At 44.2% G+C, this 17,923-nt stretch overlaps 1 protein-coding gene across 2 annotated transcripts; it reads left to right on the plus strand.

Annotated features, from left to right (window-relative positions):
* Nucleotides 1-1,929: 1,929 nt before the first annotated feature.
* QTRT2 (queuine tRNA-ribosyltransferase accessory subunit 2) lies at nucleotides 1,930-15,826 on the plus strand. Of its 2 annotated transcripts, none has more exons than XM_014878632.2 (8): nucleotides 1,930-2,260; nucleotides 3,886-3,941; nucleotides 5,194-5,270; nucleotides 7,854-8,063; nucleotides 9,005-9,204; nucleotides 11,726-11,877; nucleotides 13,341-13,458; nucleotides 14,517-15,826. In XM_014878632.2, the coding sequence occupies exons 1-8, from the start codon at nucleotides 2,064-2,066 to the stop codon at nucleotides 14,776-14,778; spliced, it is 1,272 nt and encodes a 423-aa protein (XP_014734118.1). In that variant the 5' UTR covers nucleotides 1,930-2,063; the 3' UTR covers nucleotides 14,779-15,826. The 2 variants fall into 2 exon arrangements, with proteins under 2 accessions (XP_014734118.1, XP_088015049.1); XM_088158923.1 differs by having other exon boundaries at nucleotides 2,030-3,686.
* The last annotated feature ends 2,097 nt before the right edge of the window (nucleotides 15,827-17,923 follow it).

Below are 17,923 nucleotides of genomic sequence, written 5' to 3' on the forward strand. Positions count from 1 at the left end.
AAACACCCAGCCCTTGGGGACTGGATGGAGACTTGCTGAGCTAGTGCCCAGCAACCAGCAGCTATGAAATTTGATATCAGCTTTTTGTCATAGCCAGGCTGAGAGACTTCCTGTCCCGTATTAATCTCTCTGAAATGTAAATGGTCCTGACATGTCACTGTGTTTTCACAAGTAACACCTGTGCCCCAGACAGTCCAGATTTCTGAAAGCCTTCCCTCTGTGCTGCTGCCAGAGGCCCAGGATGCTGCCTGAGAAAGCAGATACACACTCCCACATGCCACAAGAAGCAGGCTGAAGGTGGGAGCATGGGTGTGCCCAGGGAAGCTAAACAAAGGGAACCTTACCCTAGAATTCATTTTCTTTGGTATCAGATGGTTTTAGGTTCAGGTGCTTTGCGGTAAATCTCCTGTATTACTTGTTAAAAAACCTGCAGCACTCCTCAACAGCAAGTTTTGTGTGTTGACTTTTATGCATAGCAACAAAACACCTTATTCTTCATTGAGTTTGGACTGGAAGGGACCTTTATAGGTTATCTAGTCCAGCCTCCCTACCATGAGCAGGGACCTCTTTGATAACACCAAGTTGGATGGGAGTGTTGCTCTACTTGAGGGCAGGAAGGCTCTGCAGAGGAGTCTGGACAGGCTGGATTGATGGGCTGAGGCCAATTGCATGAAGTTCAACAAGATCAAGTGCCAAGTCCCACATTTGCGTTGTAACAGCCTCAGGCAGCACTACAGGCTGGGGGAAGAGTGGCTGGAAAGCAGCCTGGCAGAAAAGGACCTGGGGGTGTTGGCTGACAGCAGCTGAACATGAGCCAGCGTGTGCCCATGTAGCCAAGAAGGACAATGACATCCTGGCCTGTATCAGCAATAGTGTGGCCAGCAGGAGCAGGACAGTGACTGTCCCTCTGTACCTGGAACTGGTGAGGCTGCCTTGGGTTCTGTGTCTAGTTCTGGGTCCCTAAATTCAGGAAAGACATTGAGGCATGTATTCAAAGAAGGTCAAAGCTGCTGAAGGGTCTAGAGGAGCAGCTGAGGGAACTGGGATTGTTTAGTGTGGAGAAATGAAGGCTCAAGGGGTAAACTTATCACTCAGTACAACTACTTGAAAGGAGGATGTAGCCAGGTGGGGTCGATCTCTCCTCCCAGGTAACAAGCGACAGGATAAGGCGGGAATAGCTTCAAGTTTTGTTATGTAATACTTAGATTGGATATTAGGAAAAAATCTCTACACTGAAAGGGAGACCAGGCATTGGAACAGGCTGCCTAAGAAAGACGTTGAGTCACCATCCCTGAAAGTGTTCAAACAACCTGAGGATGTAGCACTTAAGTAAATGGTTTAGTGGTGAACATGGTGGTGCTGGATTCATGGTTGGACTCGATGATCTTAGAGATCTTTTACAACCTTAATGATTCTGTGATTTTCAGCCACCTAAGATTACTCAGAGCCCCGTCTAACCTGATCCTGAATGCCACTGAGCAAGTTATTCCGCCTTGGCCCATTGTTCCACGCTACCCGATCCAAACCGCGGCAGGGACTAAGGAAAACCACAGCGTTCCAACCTCCTGTGCCTCTCCCTGAACCCGAGTTTCATAACGCCAACTTTGGAGCCGTTCGCTCGAGTCCAGCGCGGACTTCCCACCGCCGGCAAAGCGCACAGCCCTGGGAAACCTCATCCCTGATCCTGACCCCGCCGTGCTAAGGTGCCCGCGGTCCCAAGGGATCCCAGGGAAGCATCCCGCCCCCGAGCCGCTGAGGGCGAGCGGGCCGCGCTCCCCGCGCCGTGCCCCATTACCTGCGGGAGGCGCTGCCCGCGGCGGAGCCCCGGCCGCTGCCCCGTGAAGGCCATGGCCGCGCCGGCCAGCGCCGCCCGCCGCCCGCCCCTTTCGGCCATGGCAACGGAAGGGCGGTGCCCGCCGGCCGGCGCCCAGTGATGACGGCCGGCGCGGGGCCTGGGGCGGGAAGGGGCGGATCGCGTTCTCCGCGTTCTCCGCGTTCTCCGCGTGCTCCGAGTTCTCCGCGTCATTGTTCCCCGTGTCGCTGGCCAGCGCTGCGGGACGAGGATGAGGCTGAAGCTGCTCGGTGCGGGCGGCGGGCGGCTGGGCTCGCTGGTGGAGCTGGGCCGCAGCGGGGCCGGGGCGCTGGCGCTGCCCGGCTGCCTGCTGTACACGCGGACCGGCGCGGCGCCGCACCTCACCCACGACACGCTGCGGGAGGTGCGCGGCGTGCCCGGCGTGGCGCACATCGCCCTGCCCGCACTGTGAGTACCGCGCCCGGGCCGGCGGGCCCTGCTGCCCCATCCGAGGGAGGTGCGGCGCCGGGGTACGAAAGGAGGGGGGAAGGAAGCTGGAGGGCTGCGCGATTTTTAGCGTGTTTAGGCCAAACCCATCGTAGTGACTTCACGGTCGTCTTCCTGAGGTGGGCAGCAGGGCGGGGGAGCTGATTCTGCCCCTCTGCTCTATTGACACCGCACCCAGAATGCTGCATCCAGCTCTAGAGCCCGCAACATAAGCAAGATGTGGGCCTGTTGGACCAGGTCCTTTGGAGCACCACAGAGGTGCTCAGGGAGTTGGAGCATCCTTCCTGTAACAACAGGCAGAGAGGTTTGGAGGTGTTCAGCCTGGGGAAGAGAAGGCTCCGGGGAGACCTTTTACCAGCCTTCCAGTATCTAAAGCAGGATTATAGCACAGATAGGGGCAGATTTTTAACAGAGCTTGTTGTAGTAGCATGAGAGGTAATGGGTTTAAACTATAAGAGGGTATCTCTTGAAATGAGGGTGGTGAAACACTGGACCAGGTTGCCGAGAGAGGTGGTAGGTACCCCATACCTGAATACATTTTAGGTAAAACGAGCAGCAGCTAACTCTCAAAACTAGTTAAGTTGCAACCAAAAGAAAAGATTAACATGGTAAAGTTTGTGCAGTTGTTGAATGATGTGAACACATTAGTGGTGCTCCCCAAAAAGTCACAGTCTGGCTTCATGCTCTCCATCAAGTCAGTGGTCCCTGGTCAGTGCAGGTAAAAGCTTTACTTTTTTGCAACAGAATTGAACGCCTCAGGTTGTGAGCTGTGATTCTTGAGCTCCGTGACTCTGGCATTTCATTCCATCTGTCCCTGCTTCACTGCCTGGCAGCTGGATGACAAATACCAGTTCCAATGTCAGACAATGCATAAGTATGGGAAAAAAAAGTCTTAGTTATGTGTCCTGGGGTACAATGCAAAAATGTGTATTCTATCACCATCTGTTAAAATGTGGGAGGGGTGGTGATCCTTATCTCTGTGGGAGATATCCTCTGCTGATGTGCCATCTGATAAGATCGGGGGATGATCATCGTTATCTATTCACAACCCATCCTTCCTCCAGAAGATACTTTCTGTTAATGGGCCATTAAGTCCTATTGTGTGACTGATAAGATTACATCATCCCATTGGGAGATGCCCCAACCAGGGGCAGGAGCCAAGCCTTTCCTACCTAGATAAAAAACTGGGGTTTGGGACCCGAGGGCAGACCTTTCTACTGGATCCCAGAGGAAAGTCGGACCTTTTCCACATCATCGCTGGATCTTCAGAAGAAAACTGCACCTTCTACAGGAGCACTGCTTCAACGGAACCACATCCGTCATCCAGGAGGACTGCAGCCACCATTTATAGGGACTGCTACCAACACCCTGACTGACAGGGTGTCAGGTTGTATTTCTGACTGTGTTGGTGGTTGTTTCTTTTATATTATTGCATGTATTTTATTTTTTCTCTTTTCTCCTATTAAATTGTGTTACTGACTTGGAGTCTCACACTGGTTTTACTTTCAAACCAACACATTATGAAACCACCAATCTCTTTATACTGTTGTCTGCATAGTTAATGTGTTCCTATATCTGGATTGCAGGGCAGAAATTCATGACGTCCTGGAAGAGTATAAAGAAGGAGCTGCAAAATTTATGGGTAAAGTACAAGTATTTGATTGTCTATATGAGAGATAATGCAGGTGGATCCTACTAGAACATGTTCAGGCAGTACAGTAGGCAGAAAGGTGTAGGCTTTGTGCATTTAGGGATTTTCTCACTCAGAGTGGCTGTAGGGAAGAATTGAAATAGTATATAGTCACTAGTATGGCCAAAAATCCTTCAATCAGGCTGCCAAGTGATGATGTATCTCTAATTTCTTTAATTTACTTTTAATTGTGTATGGAATCTAGTACATCTTGCAAGGAAAAAAAAAGTTGCCAAAGCTTGTTTTGTTCTAGTTTTTTTTTTCAAAAAAGCACATAAAAATTTGGGACATGCATTTAATTATATATATATAAAAAATATGATTTGGCTTTCCAAAGAAAGTTTGCACCCAACTTTCAATAAACTTTACCTGTTTGGAGCCATTTACTCCTTCAAGAAAAATTGAAAAATGTCTTTGTCTGGAACTTCCTGGAGGCTTTACCTGTTTCAGTGACTGTCTCTGAAGAGAAGGCTGTATGTCATTGAGACATACTTTCTGGCTTTTTGACATTTGAAACCTCCAGTCTGGCAAGGATGATAAATTTCTCATTTGTGTAGTTGATACATTCTCTCATTCTCCTTTTCTGTGAGGGTGATGAGCCAGTTGAACAAGTTGCCCAAAGAAGTTGTGGATGCCCCATCCCCGGGAATTTACAAGACCAGGTTGGATAGGGCTTTGAGCAACATGGTCCAGTGGAAGGTGTCCCTTCCTGTGGAGCATGATCTCTAAGGTGCCTTCCAACCCAGACCATTCTTTGATTCTACTTTGTCCTTCCTTAAAACTTCTAGGCTTGGGATTGTTGCTAGTTTGGATTGTGTCAAGTGTCAGGTGTCTCCAGTGTATCAGTTATCAGCTGAGTGGTCAAGGGAGTCAACTGATAGGTCTGGAAAATTTTTATAGGTGGAGTATTAATCAAGAAGAAACATAAATCCCAAAGCAGCTATGCAGGCTGCAGAACTAAAGGGTATTATTTCATGGTGTGTCCTGCTGCTGCACTGTTCTCCAGATAGTTAGTAAAGCTGGGGAAGAAGTCTGCCTTCTTTGGTGCTGAGAGATAGATGAACAGCATTTTCTTCCTCAGAATAGATGTACTTGTATGGCAGACAATACTCTGTTTTCTTTTGCTGATCTGCAAGCCACATCTTTGCATTAGCTTTGCTTTGGTTCATGAAATTCTGCTCTGGATCTGTCTCTCTGTTTTCAGGTTTGCCAGACGCTGTACTCTACTGCTCCCTTCATGACCCAGTCACTCCCTGCCCCTCTGGCTACAACACTAACAAGGTACAGTAACTGTAAAGACTTGAAAGGGTCTACCTAAAGTTCCCAGAAGAAATCTGCCAGTCCTCCCTTCATCTCTGTGGGTGTGCTCAAACACCCACAAGATTAGCAAAATAAATCTTTGTACAAAGAGGATTGTCATTTTCATGCTCATACCTCCAAAAAAATGAAGCTGTACATATTCTTACTTGGCAGCATGTTCCCTGAATGATTCCTGAACAGTTAAGTGGCAATTCAGGTAGAAAGGGGAGCTGTGGACTACCATGCTGTTGTGGTTTAAATGGCAGTAAAAGAAAATACCTGTGTTTTGGCTGTACGAGCTTATGCTTATCCCACTGATAAACAGTAAATCTGAACCCCTCTGTGTGTATTTACATACAGCCTGCTACAGGCCTCAAAGGGGAAGGACATCAGAATTTTTGCAGGAGAGTGGCTCAGCCATCCAGGAGTGCGTAGTTTCAGACATTTTCCTGTTCCACCCCACAGGCACACACACTGCCTGTGCAATCCACACACTGCCTGCTGCCTGACACAGCTTTGTGCTGGAGCTCCTGGCACCTGCTCAGATACAGTCAGTCCCAGGGTCTCTTTGGGTATGGCCACATTTGATGGAAGGTCACTGAGTGACAGAGGATAACTCCTGCCATGCAGCTATCAGTGTATATTCCATGCTGCTGGGATCCAGGCTATCCTGTCTCTCTGCAGAGAAGGAATTACCTGAAGCTTGTCCCACTGTTGTGCAGCAATCTAAACCTGGGTAGTGGGAGTTTGATTCAGACTTTTTGGGGTTTTTTAAATAAGCTGGTGAAGATACTTGTCACCTTGTAAGGCCTTATGCAGCTGGATCTGTGCTGATAAATACTTATGAAAGCATTTTGAAAGCAATGGTACAAAAAGCTCTGTGCCAGGAAGCCTAGCACTGGCTGGATTTAAATAATCACAGGATAATGCTCAGCTCTCTAAGCTGCATGGCTATTTTATTTATTAAAGCAGCTTTTTTCCTCTGGAGGACAGAATGAAGGTAACTAGATGTGATTACACTCTGCCCTTTGGCTCAGACAACTCTGACTTTCCTCTGCCTGCCTTCACCAGCTGCTCCTTGATGCTCTCACAATAAGACCCAGCAGGTACTGTCTGAACAACATGCTGCAGAACAACATACAGTTGCTGTGTTTCCATTATTCTGTATAGATACAAATTTTGGAACTCCTTTTGGAGTTGCTCTTTTTTTTAGTTGGAAATTTCCAAAAAATAATTATTGCTTTGGAGACTTCTGGTTTTATTCAAATTTGGTGAAATTGGCTGATAAGGCCAGAAGTAATCAGGGTGAATGGATGGACAACAGGCACATGGTACACTTGTGCAATCTTTTTGCGTCTTTGTGGGGACCAGACCAAAAAAAAAAGCTTCTGTTCATATTTTTTGCATCTGCTGATGAAATTCAATTTGCAAATTATACATGAGAACTGCACTGCTTAATCTGTCTGTCTGGCATAGGCTAGGAGAATGTATTTAAACCCTCAGGTTGCAAAAAGTGCCCACAACACTCCAAGCTATATGCTGCTTCTGATGGCTGAAAGCCCTTTCTCACTTAGAAAAGCATGAACAGAATTGCAGACAAAAAGAGCTGACATACAAAAGGCTCGAGCCCTTTACTTAACCTACTTGAATACCCCTTCAGAGTTTTGGAGCAGCAGTTTCACAAGCCTAACAATAATACAACCAAAGCAATGGCCAAGCTACACTCAGGTTAATTACAGATTCTGCAAAATAGGCTAAAATGTGAACATTTTATGAATCTGAATGTTCTGTGAATTGAATGGTGACATCTGCTAGCCTGGAGGTGTTCAGGTAAGATAACCTCTCTGTCCATTTGCTTTTGAATTCTTCTGAGGGTATCACAGAGTAATGATGGAAGATGCGATCCATGTGTGCTGGCAGGATAGGAAACTTGTGAAGAAGCAGGGAAGATTGTGTGTGAAATCCTAATGAGCACGTGCCATTCCTTACATTGGCTCTGCTTGGGTATTTCAGTGCCTTCTAGAGTTGCTGGATTTGGGACCTAAGATTGAGTGCTTAACAAGCTTTTGTATTCTTCCCAGTCTGTATGATTTATATAAACATATACATTCATGTGTGTATGTATTAATTAAGTCCTCAGAAGAGGAAGTAGTTTCTTGGGTTTGCATTTTGTACAGAATACTAGTGAATTGTATTTGCTATTGCAGCCTTTGGTGGTTTTTACAAGCTTTTGCTTACTTGACAAAAAGTTTGCTGGGAATTCAAGCTTTTTTTTTTTTTTCCCAGTTCTGACACTAATTTGTGTGATGAGAGACTAGCTGCTCTATTTCAGATTTTTAAATGTGGAGAAGTCAGTGTTGAGTGGGATGGTTTCACCAAAGAGTATCTTAGAAATTCCAGTTCAGTCATGTATCTCCTTTCATTCATTGTGCCAAGTGCAGCTGATTATCTAATGAGCTATCGTTCCAGTATCTGGTGTTTCACCAGATCAATTCCTTCTCTCCTTTCACCCTTAAGATCTGCTGTCCTTTGCAACTGCTGTTCATCCCCATTCTTCCTGTACAGATGGTCTCCCTGTGGGGAAGCTCAGGGCGCATGGAGATGACAGCTTCCAAGTTCATGGACATCCAGCGGGCCATCCAGCCAGACTGGTTCCAGTGCATCTGTGATGGAGACACCATTTCTGGGGAAGCTGGCAGAAAAAGAGCCAAGAAGTCTGTGGATAGGTCACTTTCCTTCCTGGATATATGCCTTCAGCTGCAAGAAAAATCACCGGTAAGTCCTCAAGATACTGAGGCTATATCACTGCAAGAGCTTCTTGGTCTGTGCTGCATCCTGGACCAGCCCCAGGATGTGATTTAGTAGGAAATTGAGTCACATGTGTGTATCAGAGAACATCCAGCTTACAGTCCAGAGTGAAGTATAACCAGTAGCACAGTGAGTTTTCCTTCCTTCCTTCCTTCCTTTAGAAAATTGTCTTCTGCACCAGGATCACCCCTCATCCCTACTAGTTGAGTTGAGGTACGTTAGGGATTTTTCTTTCTGCTCTTGGGTTGTGATGCATTTCTTTCACTTACCTTATTATTAGATGCATGGGCAGAGTGGGATCTTCTTATTCAGACTGAGAAAACCCATGTTTTTGCTCTTGTGGTTCCAAGTGAGGGAGGATTTGATAGCATTAGTCAGTGCTATTTTTACTTCTTGCAGCAGCTTTGAAATTTCCCTCCCTTTTTGTGGAAGGGCATATACTATCTGAGTCTGCACTACAAGTGGAAACAGGTGACAGGAGTTGGTGTTTGTATCTCCTGAAAGGGAATTCCCTGTGACCTCTGGTGTCTTACAGCCAGGATAATGGCACCTGCTTTGTATTTTGCACTAACGCATCTATTGCTGAGACCCCATCCATAAAATCCATGTACAAAGATGGTGTGTCATTATTGCCTTCTGTAGGAAGGTGGGAAGAGTGGCATCAAAATTGTCAGTGAGTTACTGTCCAGGCAAGGAGCAGAATCTTGTCTCTACTAGTCCTATTTCCTACACATGGACTTCACAGTGTTGTGTGGAGAATAGTCTTATATGAGATGAAACCCCACGGTTCTGGCAAGTTCCTGGGAATGCGGGGCTTAAGTAAGAGGGATCTTAAATCTGGGCTGTGAGATGTCTTTCATGTCTTTGGCAGAGCATGCTCTAACACTTGTAGCTTTCTCCTGGGACAGGAACTACAAGGAAGTGTAATGTTTGGAGCAATTGAAGGTGGGGATATCTTGGAAGAGAGGCTCAGATCAGCCAGGGAGACTGCCAAGCGGCCTGTGGGTGGCTTTCTGCTAGATGGCTTCCAGGAAAGTGCCATGGCCAAGGAGACCAAGTTGAAACTGATAGCTTCTGTCACAGCAGAGCTGCCAGAGGATAAACCAAGGTAAGTTGTGTGGGCAACATCCTAAGAAATCCATCTGTCCTATTATGAGGGGTATCTACAGGCTGCTGTGCAGTTTCCCTGTAGGAAATAATCACTGTATTGCACAACTCTGTGTGTGCCAGGCTGCATCAATTTTATCGTTGTCAGGCTGCAATCTTCAACACTTATTTCAGTTTTTAGCTGCAACCGGCACCAGGCTTTGCTCTTGCTGTGGGTTTCAGGAAGAGTTACAGGTAGAATATGCCAGGGTTACTTGTATTTGGTCTTGGAGGCCATGGTTTACTTGAAGTTCAGCTCAAACAAGAATGTTATTATCAAGCTATTTTGTAAGGGCTTCTTCTCAGTAAAACTGTCATGTTTCCAGTTTTCTGTGGCCTAAACTGGCAGATGACAGAGGTGGGTGCTGGCAGAACCAGTCAGTACTTGCTACATGATCTTGGTAGCCAGCTCTGTCCTAGTACCTGAGGCACTGAGCTTATGCAGTACCCGGGGTGGTGCAGGCTGGCCCAGAACAGTCATATTCTCTTCTTGGATGGTGTGGGGCTTATTGCATATCTGAGTTGTCAGTTGTGCCCATCAGATCCATGCCAAGGACTGGACAGGAGTTGCAGTTTTCTTGATCCTTATAACTGACTAACAGTGTTACTAAAGACTTCTTCAAATTGTGTGCTCATATGCGCTAGTGGTTCAGAAGTGTAGGGGTTTCTTTGTTGAGCTCTCTGGATTGCTCTTATCAGAGCAGCTGCTTCAGAAATAATATGGTTGCTTTTTTCATCATATCGTGAAGAGAATGACTGAGGCCCCATTGTGTTGCTGCTTCCCTCTGCTAGCAGGGCATTGCTCTGACCTAATGGTGTTTAAAAGGAAATTAAATGCAAGAGCACTGTGTCTGGTGTTGCAGCTTGTTCTTGCTTAGTGGTGCCTGGGGTTTGAATTTTCCTGATAATTAGGAGGCTTGCTGTGTTGTTGCTATCCTATCTGGTTGAGCTCCTTAAAAGATCCCCTGGGAGCATTAAAGTCCAATCTGCTCAGCTAACCTCAGTGACTACCTGTGCATCTGCCTCATCTATCAAATAGTTTGCTTGTCTTGTTAAGACAAGCGTTTCTGACCTCTTGATATAAAGAGAGCTGGTTAGCTGCAGGGGTTCTTGGAAGTATCTCTCCTGAATTTCAGGCAGTCCTTGCTCCTGAATCACTGTTGCCATTCTGTCTGGATAAGTTTTTTTTCAGCTCTGTTCTACCTCAGGATGAAATTCTCTAGAAGATGAAGACCTTCTGTGCTTCACTCAAGAAGTTACTGCTTTTTGTGTGATGATAAAGTGATCTTATGAGTGTACTCTTCATTAAGAGTCCTTTCATGTACCTAAAGGGGCAGAAGTTTCTTGATAAAATTTATTTTCCATTCTAATAGCGTAGGAATCCTGAGAAGAACAAATGTTTGTCCTTACCTGTACAGAGATGAGTTTCAGCAAGGCTTTGATCACATATGCAGAGCTACTGTTTTGACTTTTGCATATCGTTTTCTCCCTGTCATGGGAGCCTGAAACATAAAGCACTCATGCTGTAAACTTCTCTTATCCTTATTCTGTGGTCATCAGTTTAATTGGAGTACTTAGAAAAGTGACTAAAAATGGCACCTTGTGACTTCATTTATCAGCTCCTGTGTATTTTCCTAATTATCTGTTTAGCTCATTACCCTACATTAACTTCTATTGCTTTCAGCCCAGCCATGCACCTGCATGAGAGCAGGCACTGCTCTACTCTCTTACTCTTGACCCATCCTCGGTGAAGCTGCCAACCAAATTTGGCTGCCAGGAGGATCTCTATTACCATCGATCCAGCCAGCCTCTTCCTGCCTCTTAGTGCCGTGTCTCAGGAGATGTTACAGCTCACATTTTTGGGTAAATCATTTAAGCAGGTAGAGTGTAAAGAGAAGGGAAGACTAAAGCAAGGAGATTTTCTCTTTCTAGTGATGTTTTTCATTAGTGCATTCTCCCCCAGGCAGTTTTCCGAGTGCAATAGGATGTGTCTGTCACCTGAAGAACTTGTATCTTTGACCAGCCATCTACTGCTGTTTCTGTTGAGACTCTTTTTAGGCTGTCTTCTAAACAGCTAACAAGCAAAAGGGTACATGTGTCTGGGAATTGGTAGTTCTTTGGGGCACAAACATGATTAAGGAAAATACCTGTTCTATGGCACAGATGTTATGAATCTAATTGTATGTATGTGTGTGTGAAAGAAATCACATACAAATAACTTCAAACAAAATTAACAGAATGGGGTTTTTCCTCAGTAAATGAGGGATTATGGCTGTCTTCCAAAGGGCAAATAATGAAAAGCCTGTTATGTATTGGATAGGTTGGAGGTGGGGAAATGGAAACATGCGGAATTCTGAGTCATGACTGTTGCAGAAATAAGCTGCATGTGCTGCACATGACCTGGAGGTCTTTCTTTTCCTTCAGGTGCCTGCTTTCTTCTACTCAGAATATTGTAGATTTGTCTTCCTGTGTGTCTCCTACAGAATCATTCATGGTGTAGGCAAACCAGATGAGGTTCTTGAGTGCATTGAAAGGGGAGTGGACATTTTTGAGAGCTTCTTTCCCTTCCAAGTGACGGAGCGAGGCTGTGCCTTGGTTTTCACTTATGACTGCCATCCAGATCCTGAAGCAACAGGTAGGCTTCTTGATGGTTGTTACAGTTTTTACATTTTATATTGTGGTAAGCATAATTCATACCTGGGAGGAATTGTATTTGAGGGCTTTGTTCCTGAAGTAAGTGCAGTGACAGGAAAAACTGAGATTCCACTACCACGTGTTGCTTTTGAAGGCAGGGTGTTTTGGTGTGAAATCTGTTGAGTAAAACTTGAGGCCTCTGAATGTCTCATTAGCCAAAATATGATGATTAAATATTTCTTAAACACCTCCTGAATAGAAGGGTTTTAGTTTGACACCATTGGCAAATTTTCTGTTACCATTAGCAGTGAAGGCTGGACCTACTAAGCGATCTCTAGAATTAAGTTAATATGTCTGTTGTAGTAATATATTTTTGAAGTTCTTTTTTCTAGCTGTCAGAAGTGCCCATTTTTTTGGGCACTTTTCCTTTCTAGGTTTATATTAAAACCAAAATGCTGTTTCATAACTCATTACACTGTGAGATGGGAATGTGTATCACCCATTAAATCACCTATCAAATGCTGTTTCAAGCAGCTGTTTTGTTTTGGCCTATTAAGTGTTTTTAATACAGGGAAACATTTTACATTTTTTTCTCTTGGGTAGAGTCTAGTGTCTTTTAATGTCTGGATAATTCTGAGCCAGCTGAATAGAACAGAACATCTTGTTTCTTTGTGCTTGTTGCTATTTTTTAAACGCTGTTCTTTGTTTGTTGTTCTTTATCTTGTCTTATTTATTATTAAGTTATAAGGCTTATTATAATGGCAGTGGTTTTGCCCTGTGACCGTTTTAAAAACGGTAGGCATGGATTATGCCAACAGTAATATTGGTATTTCCAGATACATCTCCTTCTCCTTAAGAACAAACATAAAAATGCAAACCTATAAAATCACGTGTTGGTTCTTTATTTTTCCGATAGATGCTGAAAAGGCAGATGTGGAACCTACATCTTCTGAATTAGTGCTACCAGCCTCTTTTGATTCCAGGGTTGTTTTTTGTTTTTTTTAAGCAAGAGACATCTAAATCCCTGAATGATCACAGCATGGAAAGTAGAATGACTGACTGCAGATGAGTTGCCTGTCTACTCTAACGAAATCTCAATAAAATCCATTTGTTCAGGTGATTGCGTTCTATTCAGCATGAAGTTCAGACAAAATACTTTTGACATTTTATGAAGAATTCAGTTACGTAGAGCAGCAAAAAGTTACACTGTTGTTTCAGCTCTTAACAGTTTTAGTTGATTAGTTTCACTTGTCTCTTGCTTTTTTGATCATCTAAAAGTGTATTTGTGTTAACTAATCTACAGCAATTAAAGTAAAATATCTGCTTTCAAAAAGAAAGAGGTGGAAACTTGGGGCAGGAGTTTTCAGTTGGCAAGAAAGTGGCAGAAATATCTGCTCCGAGGTTGCTACCCTTGCTCTGCCTTTGCTCTCTGTTCTAAAGCTGTTGTCTTTTTAATTTAATCAGTTTTAACACAAAATGGGACCCAGGCCCTGGAGAAGAATGGTGCTCAAGAAGACCAGGAGGAAGTCTCCAAAGCTGACCCAGAAATGACACCATTTGAGATATCTCTGAAGGATAAAAAGTATGTGAGTTTGTGGGGAGAGTATGCAGCTGTATGACTAAATATGGTACTTTTGTTCTCTGTATTTATTTGCAACTGGTCAGCTGCTGGATGAGAGACTTTATAGAACATGAAGTTGTTGAAGAGAGTACTTCTGGACATTGAATGGTTAGTGTTGGACAAGCTAGTTTTTGTTGGACAATTGTAGCTTTTTATCAGGCAACAGCCTATGTCTGAAAGCGCTGTCTTTTGCCTGACCTAGAGCCAGGGGTATTCTAATCATTTATCCAGCAGACATTCTGTGGTCATAATTATGTCTCAGCTGAAAGACCATATGTTCACAAAGGTGGTCTCGGAATCACTTTGGTCTTCCACATCTTACTTGGGTCATCTTGAGATGCTAGATTTTATTTAAACTATGGAGACCCTCTATTCTCTGAGTCAGTTTGGGCAGCTGCAGAGCAGTTCTGCATTTCGTAATACTTCACAAAAACTTTGGCCATTGTTACCACTTGTCATTCCTTCTCTTTGTCACAGGCACTTCCAGGCTGTCTGAGTAGACAGTTGTGTTGCTTTGCTCTCTCTGTGAAATAGTGCATCTCACAGTAGATTGGAATATATTTTGTGAATAGTGGGATTAGTAAATCTGTGGTTTTGGTGGCTTTCTCCTTCATAAACGGTGTGATAGCTGTCTTGCACTGCAGCTTTTCTGCCAGGGAAGGCACAGGTGAGGCCTCTTTCTGCTATTAGCTATGATGTAGTCAGAGTTATTCTTACTTAAATGTATGGCCTTTTGGCTCTGAAGTGAGTTCTGGCCATGAGGAGGCCTGGGCTTTCAGCAGCCATGGTCTCACACCATGGCAGGGTGTGGGAACTACATGATCTTTAAGGTCCCTTCCAACCCAAACCATCTCTGATACCTGAAGTCCTTTGTACCAGTGGTGCTGATCTGAGTTGACAGCAAATCTAGATTAAGGACCTCAGAGTCCCTGAAAAAGCTCAGGTGGTTAAAGGGGTACTCTTTATTGCTTGGATGGTCTTCTTAGCTCTGATGTTACCCAATATTGCTTCTTCCCTAGATACCACGATGATTTCGGTCCTTTGCTGGAAGGATGCGGCTGTTACTGCTGTCAGAGGCACACTCGTGCCTACGTCCATCACCTCCTGGTGACCAACGAGCTGCTGGCTGGTGTCCTGCTCATGATGCACAACTTCCAGCACTACTTTGGGTTCTTCAGGGCCATTCGGGATGCCTTAAGGGACAGTAAACTGGATCAGCTCAAGGAGCTTGTCTTCGGGCAGGCACTGCAAGGCCCGGCAAATGCGATGCTGAGACAGTGAGCTCAGAGATGACAGAGGAGGTTGCAGGCTGCATCCTCATCCACTGGGACTATATCACCTGGACCTGTCAGTAGTAAAATGCCTTTTTTCCTTCCTGGAGAGACCTGAAAGAGACGTTTTAAGAAGATCTCACTTCCTGGTGGGGAAGGACGATCTTGTTTGAACATCTCTTTTTGTTAATTGGCGTGGTGCATTCTTGGTGGATGGCAGAGCCTGGACAGGTCACCAGTAAGATCAGTATGGATAGGTTTTTCGGATACTCACTGTTGGTTTCCCATGTGCAAGGACAGAGTAATGGAACTTGTGATTGAGGATAAAGCAGGGCATATACTTAAAATTAATCCAGCTGCCTGGAGACTCAGCAGTTGCTTGGGACTCTTGTTCATACCTGACAGTAATTCTTCTAGAAAAACCTAGTGGTGTCCTAATCTCTCATCATGTATCTCCTTGGTGAGAAATCTCACCTCAGTCTAACACACTGTCCTTGTAGTCATTGCCAGCATCTGTGTCCTTGGAAAGAACTGGCTGGAAGTGCTGCTCTGTCCAGTGGCACAATGTGTGTACTCCTCTCTCAGGCCACTTGCAGTGCAGAATGTTCTCTGGGCCTGGAAGAAGTCTGCCACCTCGGCCTGACCTTGAACATCCCTGCCTCAGGAGTCCCATTCAGTGACATTAGAACCAGAGGGGAAAGAAAGTGTTTAATCCATGTCCTGCTCTAGAGGTTTTTAATAACCCAGTGAACTTTTTCCAGATTTCACTTCTGTGTTAGCGCATGGGTGACAATGTCACTACCATTCTTTCCAGCCACTGTAGCACTGGTCACAGAGCAGGCTAAACAAATGTCACTCTGAGATGGAGCTGTGGAAGGGAAGTGTCATAGGAAAGGACTTTTAGAAAATGTTCTGGTGGGTCCTTATTTTAAAATATGACTTAGTTATGTCACATTCCACTTACTCAGTTGGGGTTTTTTACTGTCCCTTACTGTGGAATCATGGATTTAATAATTTTATATTGCAAAGCAACAATAAAAGAAATTTATTATTTGTTACACTGGCTCCTCAATGTGTGACAGAGGTGGTATACCAGAGTTTGAACTAAAGAAGATGTCTCCTGAAAACTTGACCTAGCAGCCCGATGGAGGACATTATCTAGGAGTAGGATCTTGTCATGGAGCAGGTTTTCAAGTAATGTGCTTCAAAAGAATGTCCTAATAGAAGTGTTGAAGACAGCTGCCTGTCCGTCTCCTCATAAGAACTCTACTAGCTTAATTAAGCTTGAAAAATACTACCCTTAATGGCCTTAAACCATTGAGGATTAATGTGCAGTTTGGTCTTCACAATTTCTGCAGTGCTTTAAGATTTTAATACCTTCCATCAGAATGACTTTACCATAGAGTATAAAGCGTTTTTAGTTTCCCTGTCTCTTTGGGCAGCTACACAAGGTTGTCATAGTCTTTTTTACCATTCCAGCCTTATCCACTCTGTTGCACTAACTACACTTCTGTTCCACAGGATCCTAAAGAAATGGTGCAAATACTGCTCTACTGTTGTCTTCAAGGAGATTACAGAGAATTATCCAGCCACAGAAATGGCATAAAAGAATTATCGTCCTCACTCCAAGAAGTACTTGGTGGTTGTTAAAATTGCATTGGTGCAGCATTGGGAAACATGTATATGGTGTCCTGGGTATACAGCATGAGGTAGAAGGTCTGCCTAACTTAAAGGGCAGGAATTCTAATGAAGCATAAATGGTTTGTGCTTCTTCCAAGAGGAATGCAGTGGTGGTGTACCTGTTTCTACAATGTTGCAAGTGCCTGTGCAAAATATTTTGGGAGGGGACAGGTTTTGAAACTTCTCATTTATCTGTATGTTGAATCCCCAAAATGCTTGAGTCAGCCCAGCACTCGGGCACCACGATGGTTGTGTCCAACAGGTCAGTCAGGGATGCTCTTTAATGACACAGAGGACAAGGGGTGCTGGTGGTTGTGCTCCTCACATTTTCTGCATACTTCTTAGGTTGGTAACCTTACTGCTAGTTTTGGAAGTGATGTTTTATACCTTTTGGGGGCTTCTTGTGATCAGTCAGTCTCCCTGTCCTGCCCGCCTCTCTGAATCACTCAGATTTATTAATTTTTCTGTATTTCCCAGCCTGGATGTCCTCAGGAGATAAATGTAGCTGTAGCTTGCTAAGCTAAGTGCCAATAACATGCTATTCTCAATAACCCTTCTCTTCTTCTGGCTTTCCAGTTCTTCCATACTGCTGTGTTATGTTTTTTTCCTGGTCCTACTTATTAAGCTTTCCCGTTACAGTTCTCTGCTTAGTTTTTATGTGTGTGCACATGTCTACCACAGCTGCACAGAGTAAACCATTTTATACTGGGCAGAATTTTACCAGCTACATGATTCAGTATCTTAACAAATACAGTTACAAACATCACTAACCCTGAAACCATCTTGATGTGTTGTATTTATACCACTTCTCAACATGTCAGTCCTCTTAGTTCACGCTGTAAAAAATCAGCAACATTTTTCATGCTAACTTAGAAAGTTTTAAAATTTATTTCCAGGCATGAAAACTGCATGAAGAAGGCTAAACTTTCCATGGTGAAGTGAAAATTGAAATTAATAAAAAGTGGAAAAATATCTGTGATAAATTAACTTCACTAAGCACAGAAGACTGCAAAAACATTCTTGACTGCCGTCCATCCTCTAAGGGCAGAATATAAGAGCAGAGCAGAATACAGAAGAGATGGTGTGTAACAAAAACATTAGACCCTTGAATATCTTTTCCTTAGCAACTTTTAGTGTAATCTTCCCCTTAATAAAGAAAAATCTTTCATGCTGATGAGAATAACTGTCAGGGCCTCATATTAAGGCCTGTACCTTTCTGACCACTTCATCAGTATTCTGCTCAGTAACTTCCTCCTTCCAGAGCTATTTTAATGTTGCAGATTCTTTAGCAGTTTAAAAGGTATGCTTTGAAATGTTTTAAGGAAAAAAAATCAAATTGGCTTACCACAAAATAGCTTTCTCCTTCAGGTTTGTAATTTCCTGCCCCCCTCCCACTGTTTATCCATCCCATCTTGTAAATCATTAGGACACAGTGTCCAAGACACACACGGTGTACATCCATCCTTGTCAGACAA

Source organism: Sturnus vulgaris, chromosome 2 (assembly GCF_052056855.1).
Source record: "Sturnus vulgaris isolate bStuVul1 chromosome 2, bStuVul1.hap1, whole genome shotgun sequence".
NCBI lineage: Eukaryota > Metazoa > Chordata > Aves > Passeriformes > Sturnidae > Sturnus > Sturnus vulgaris.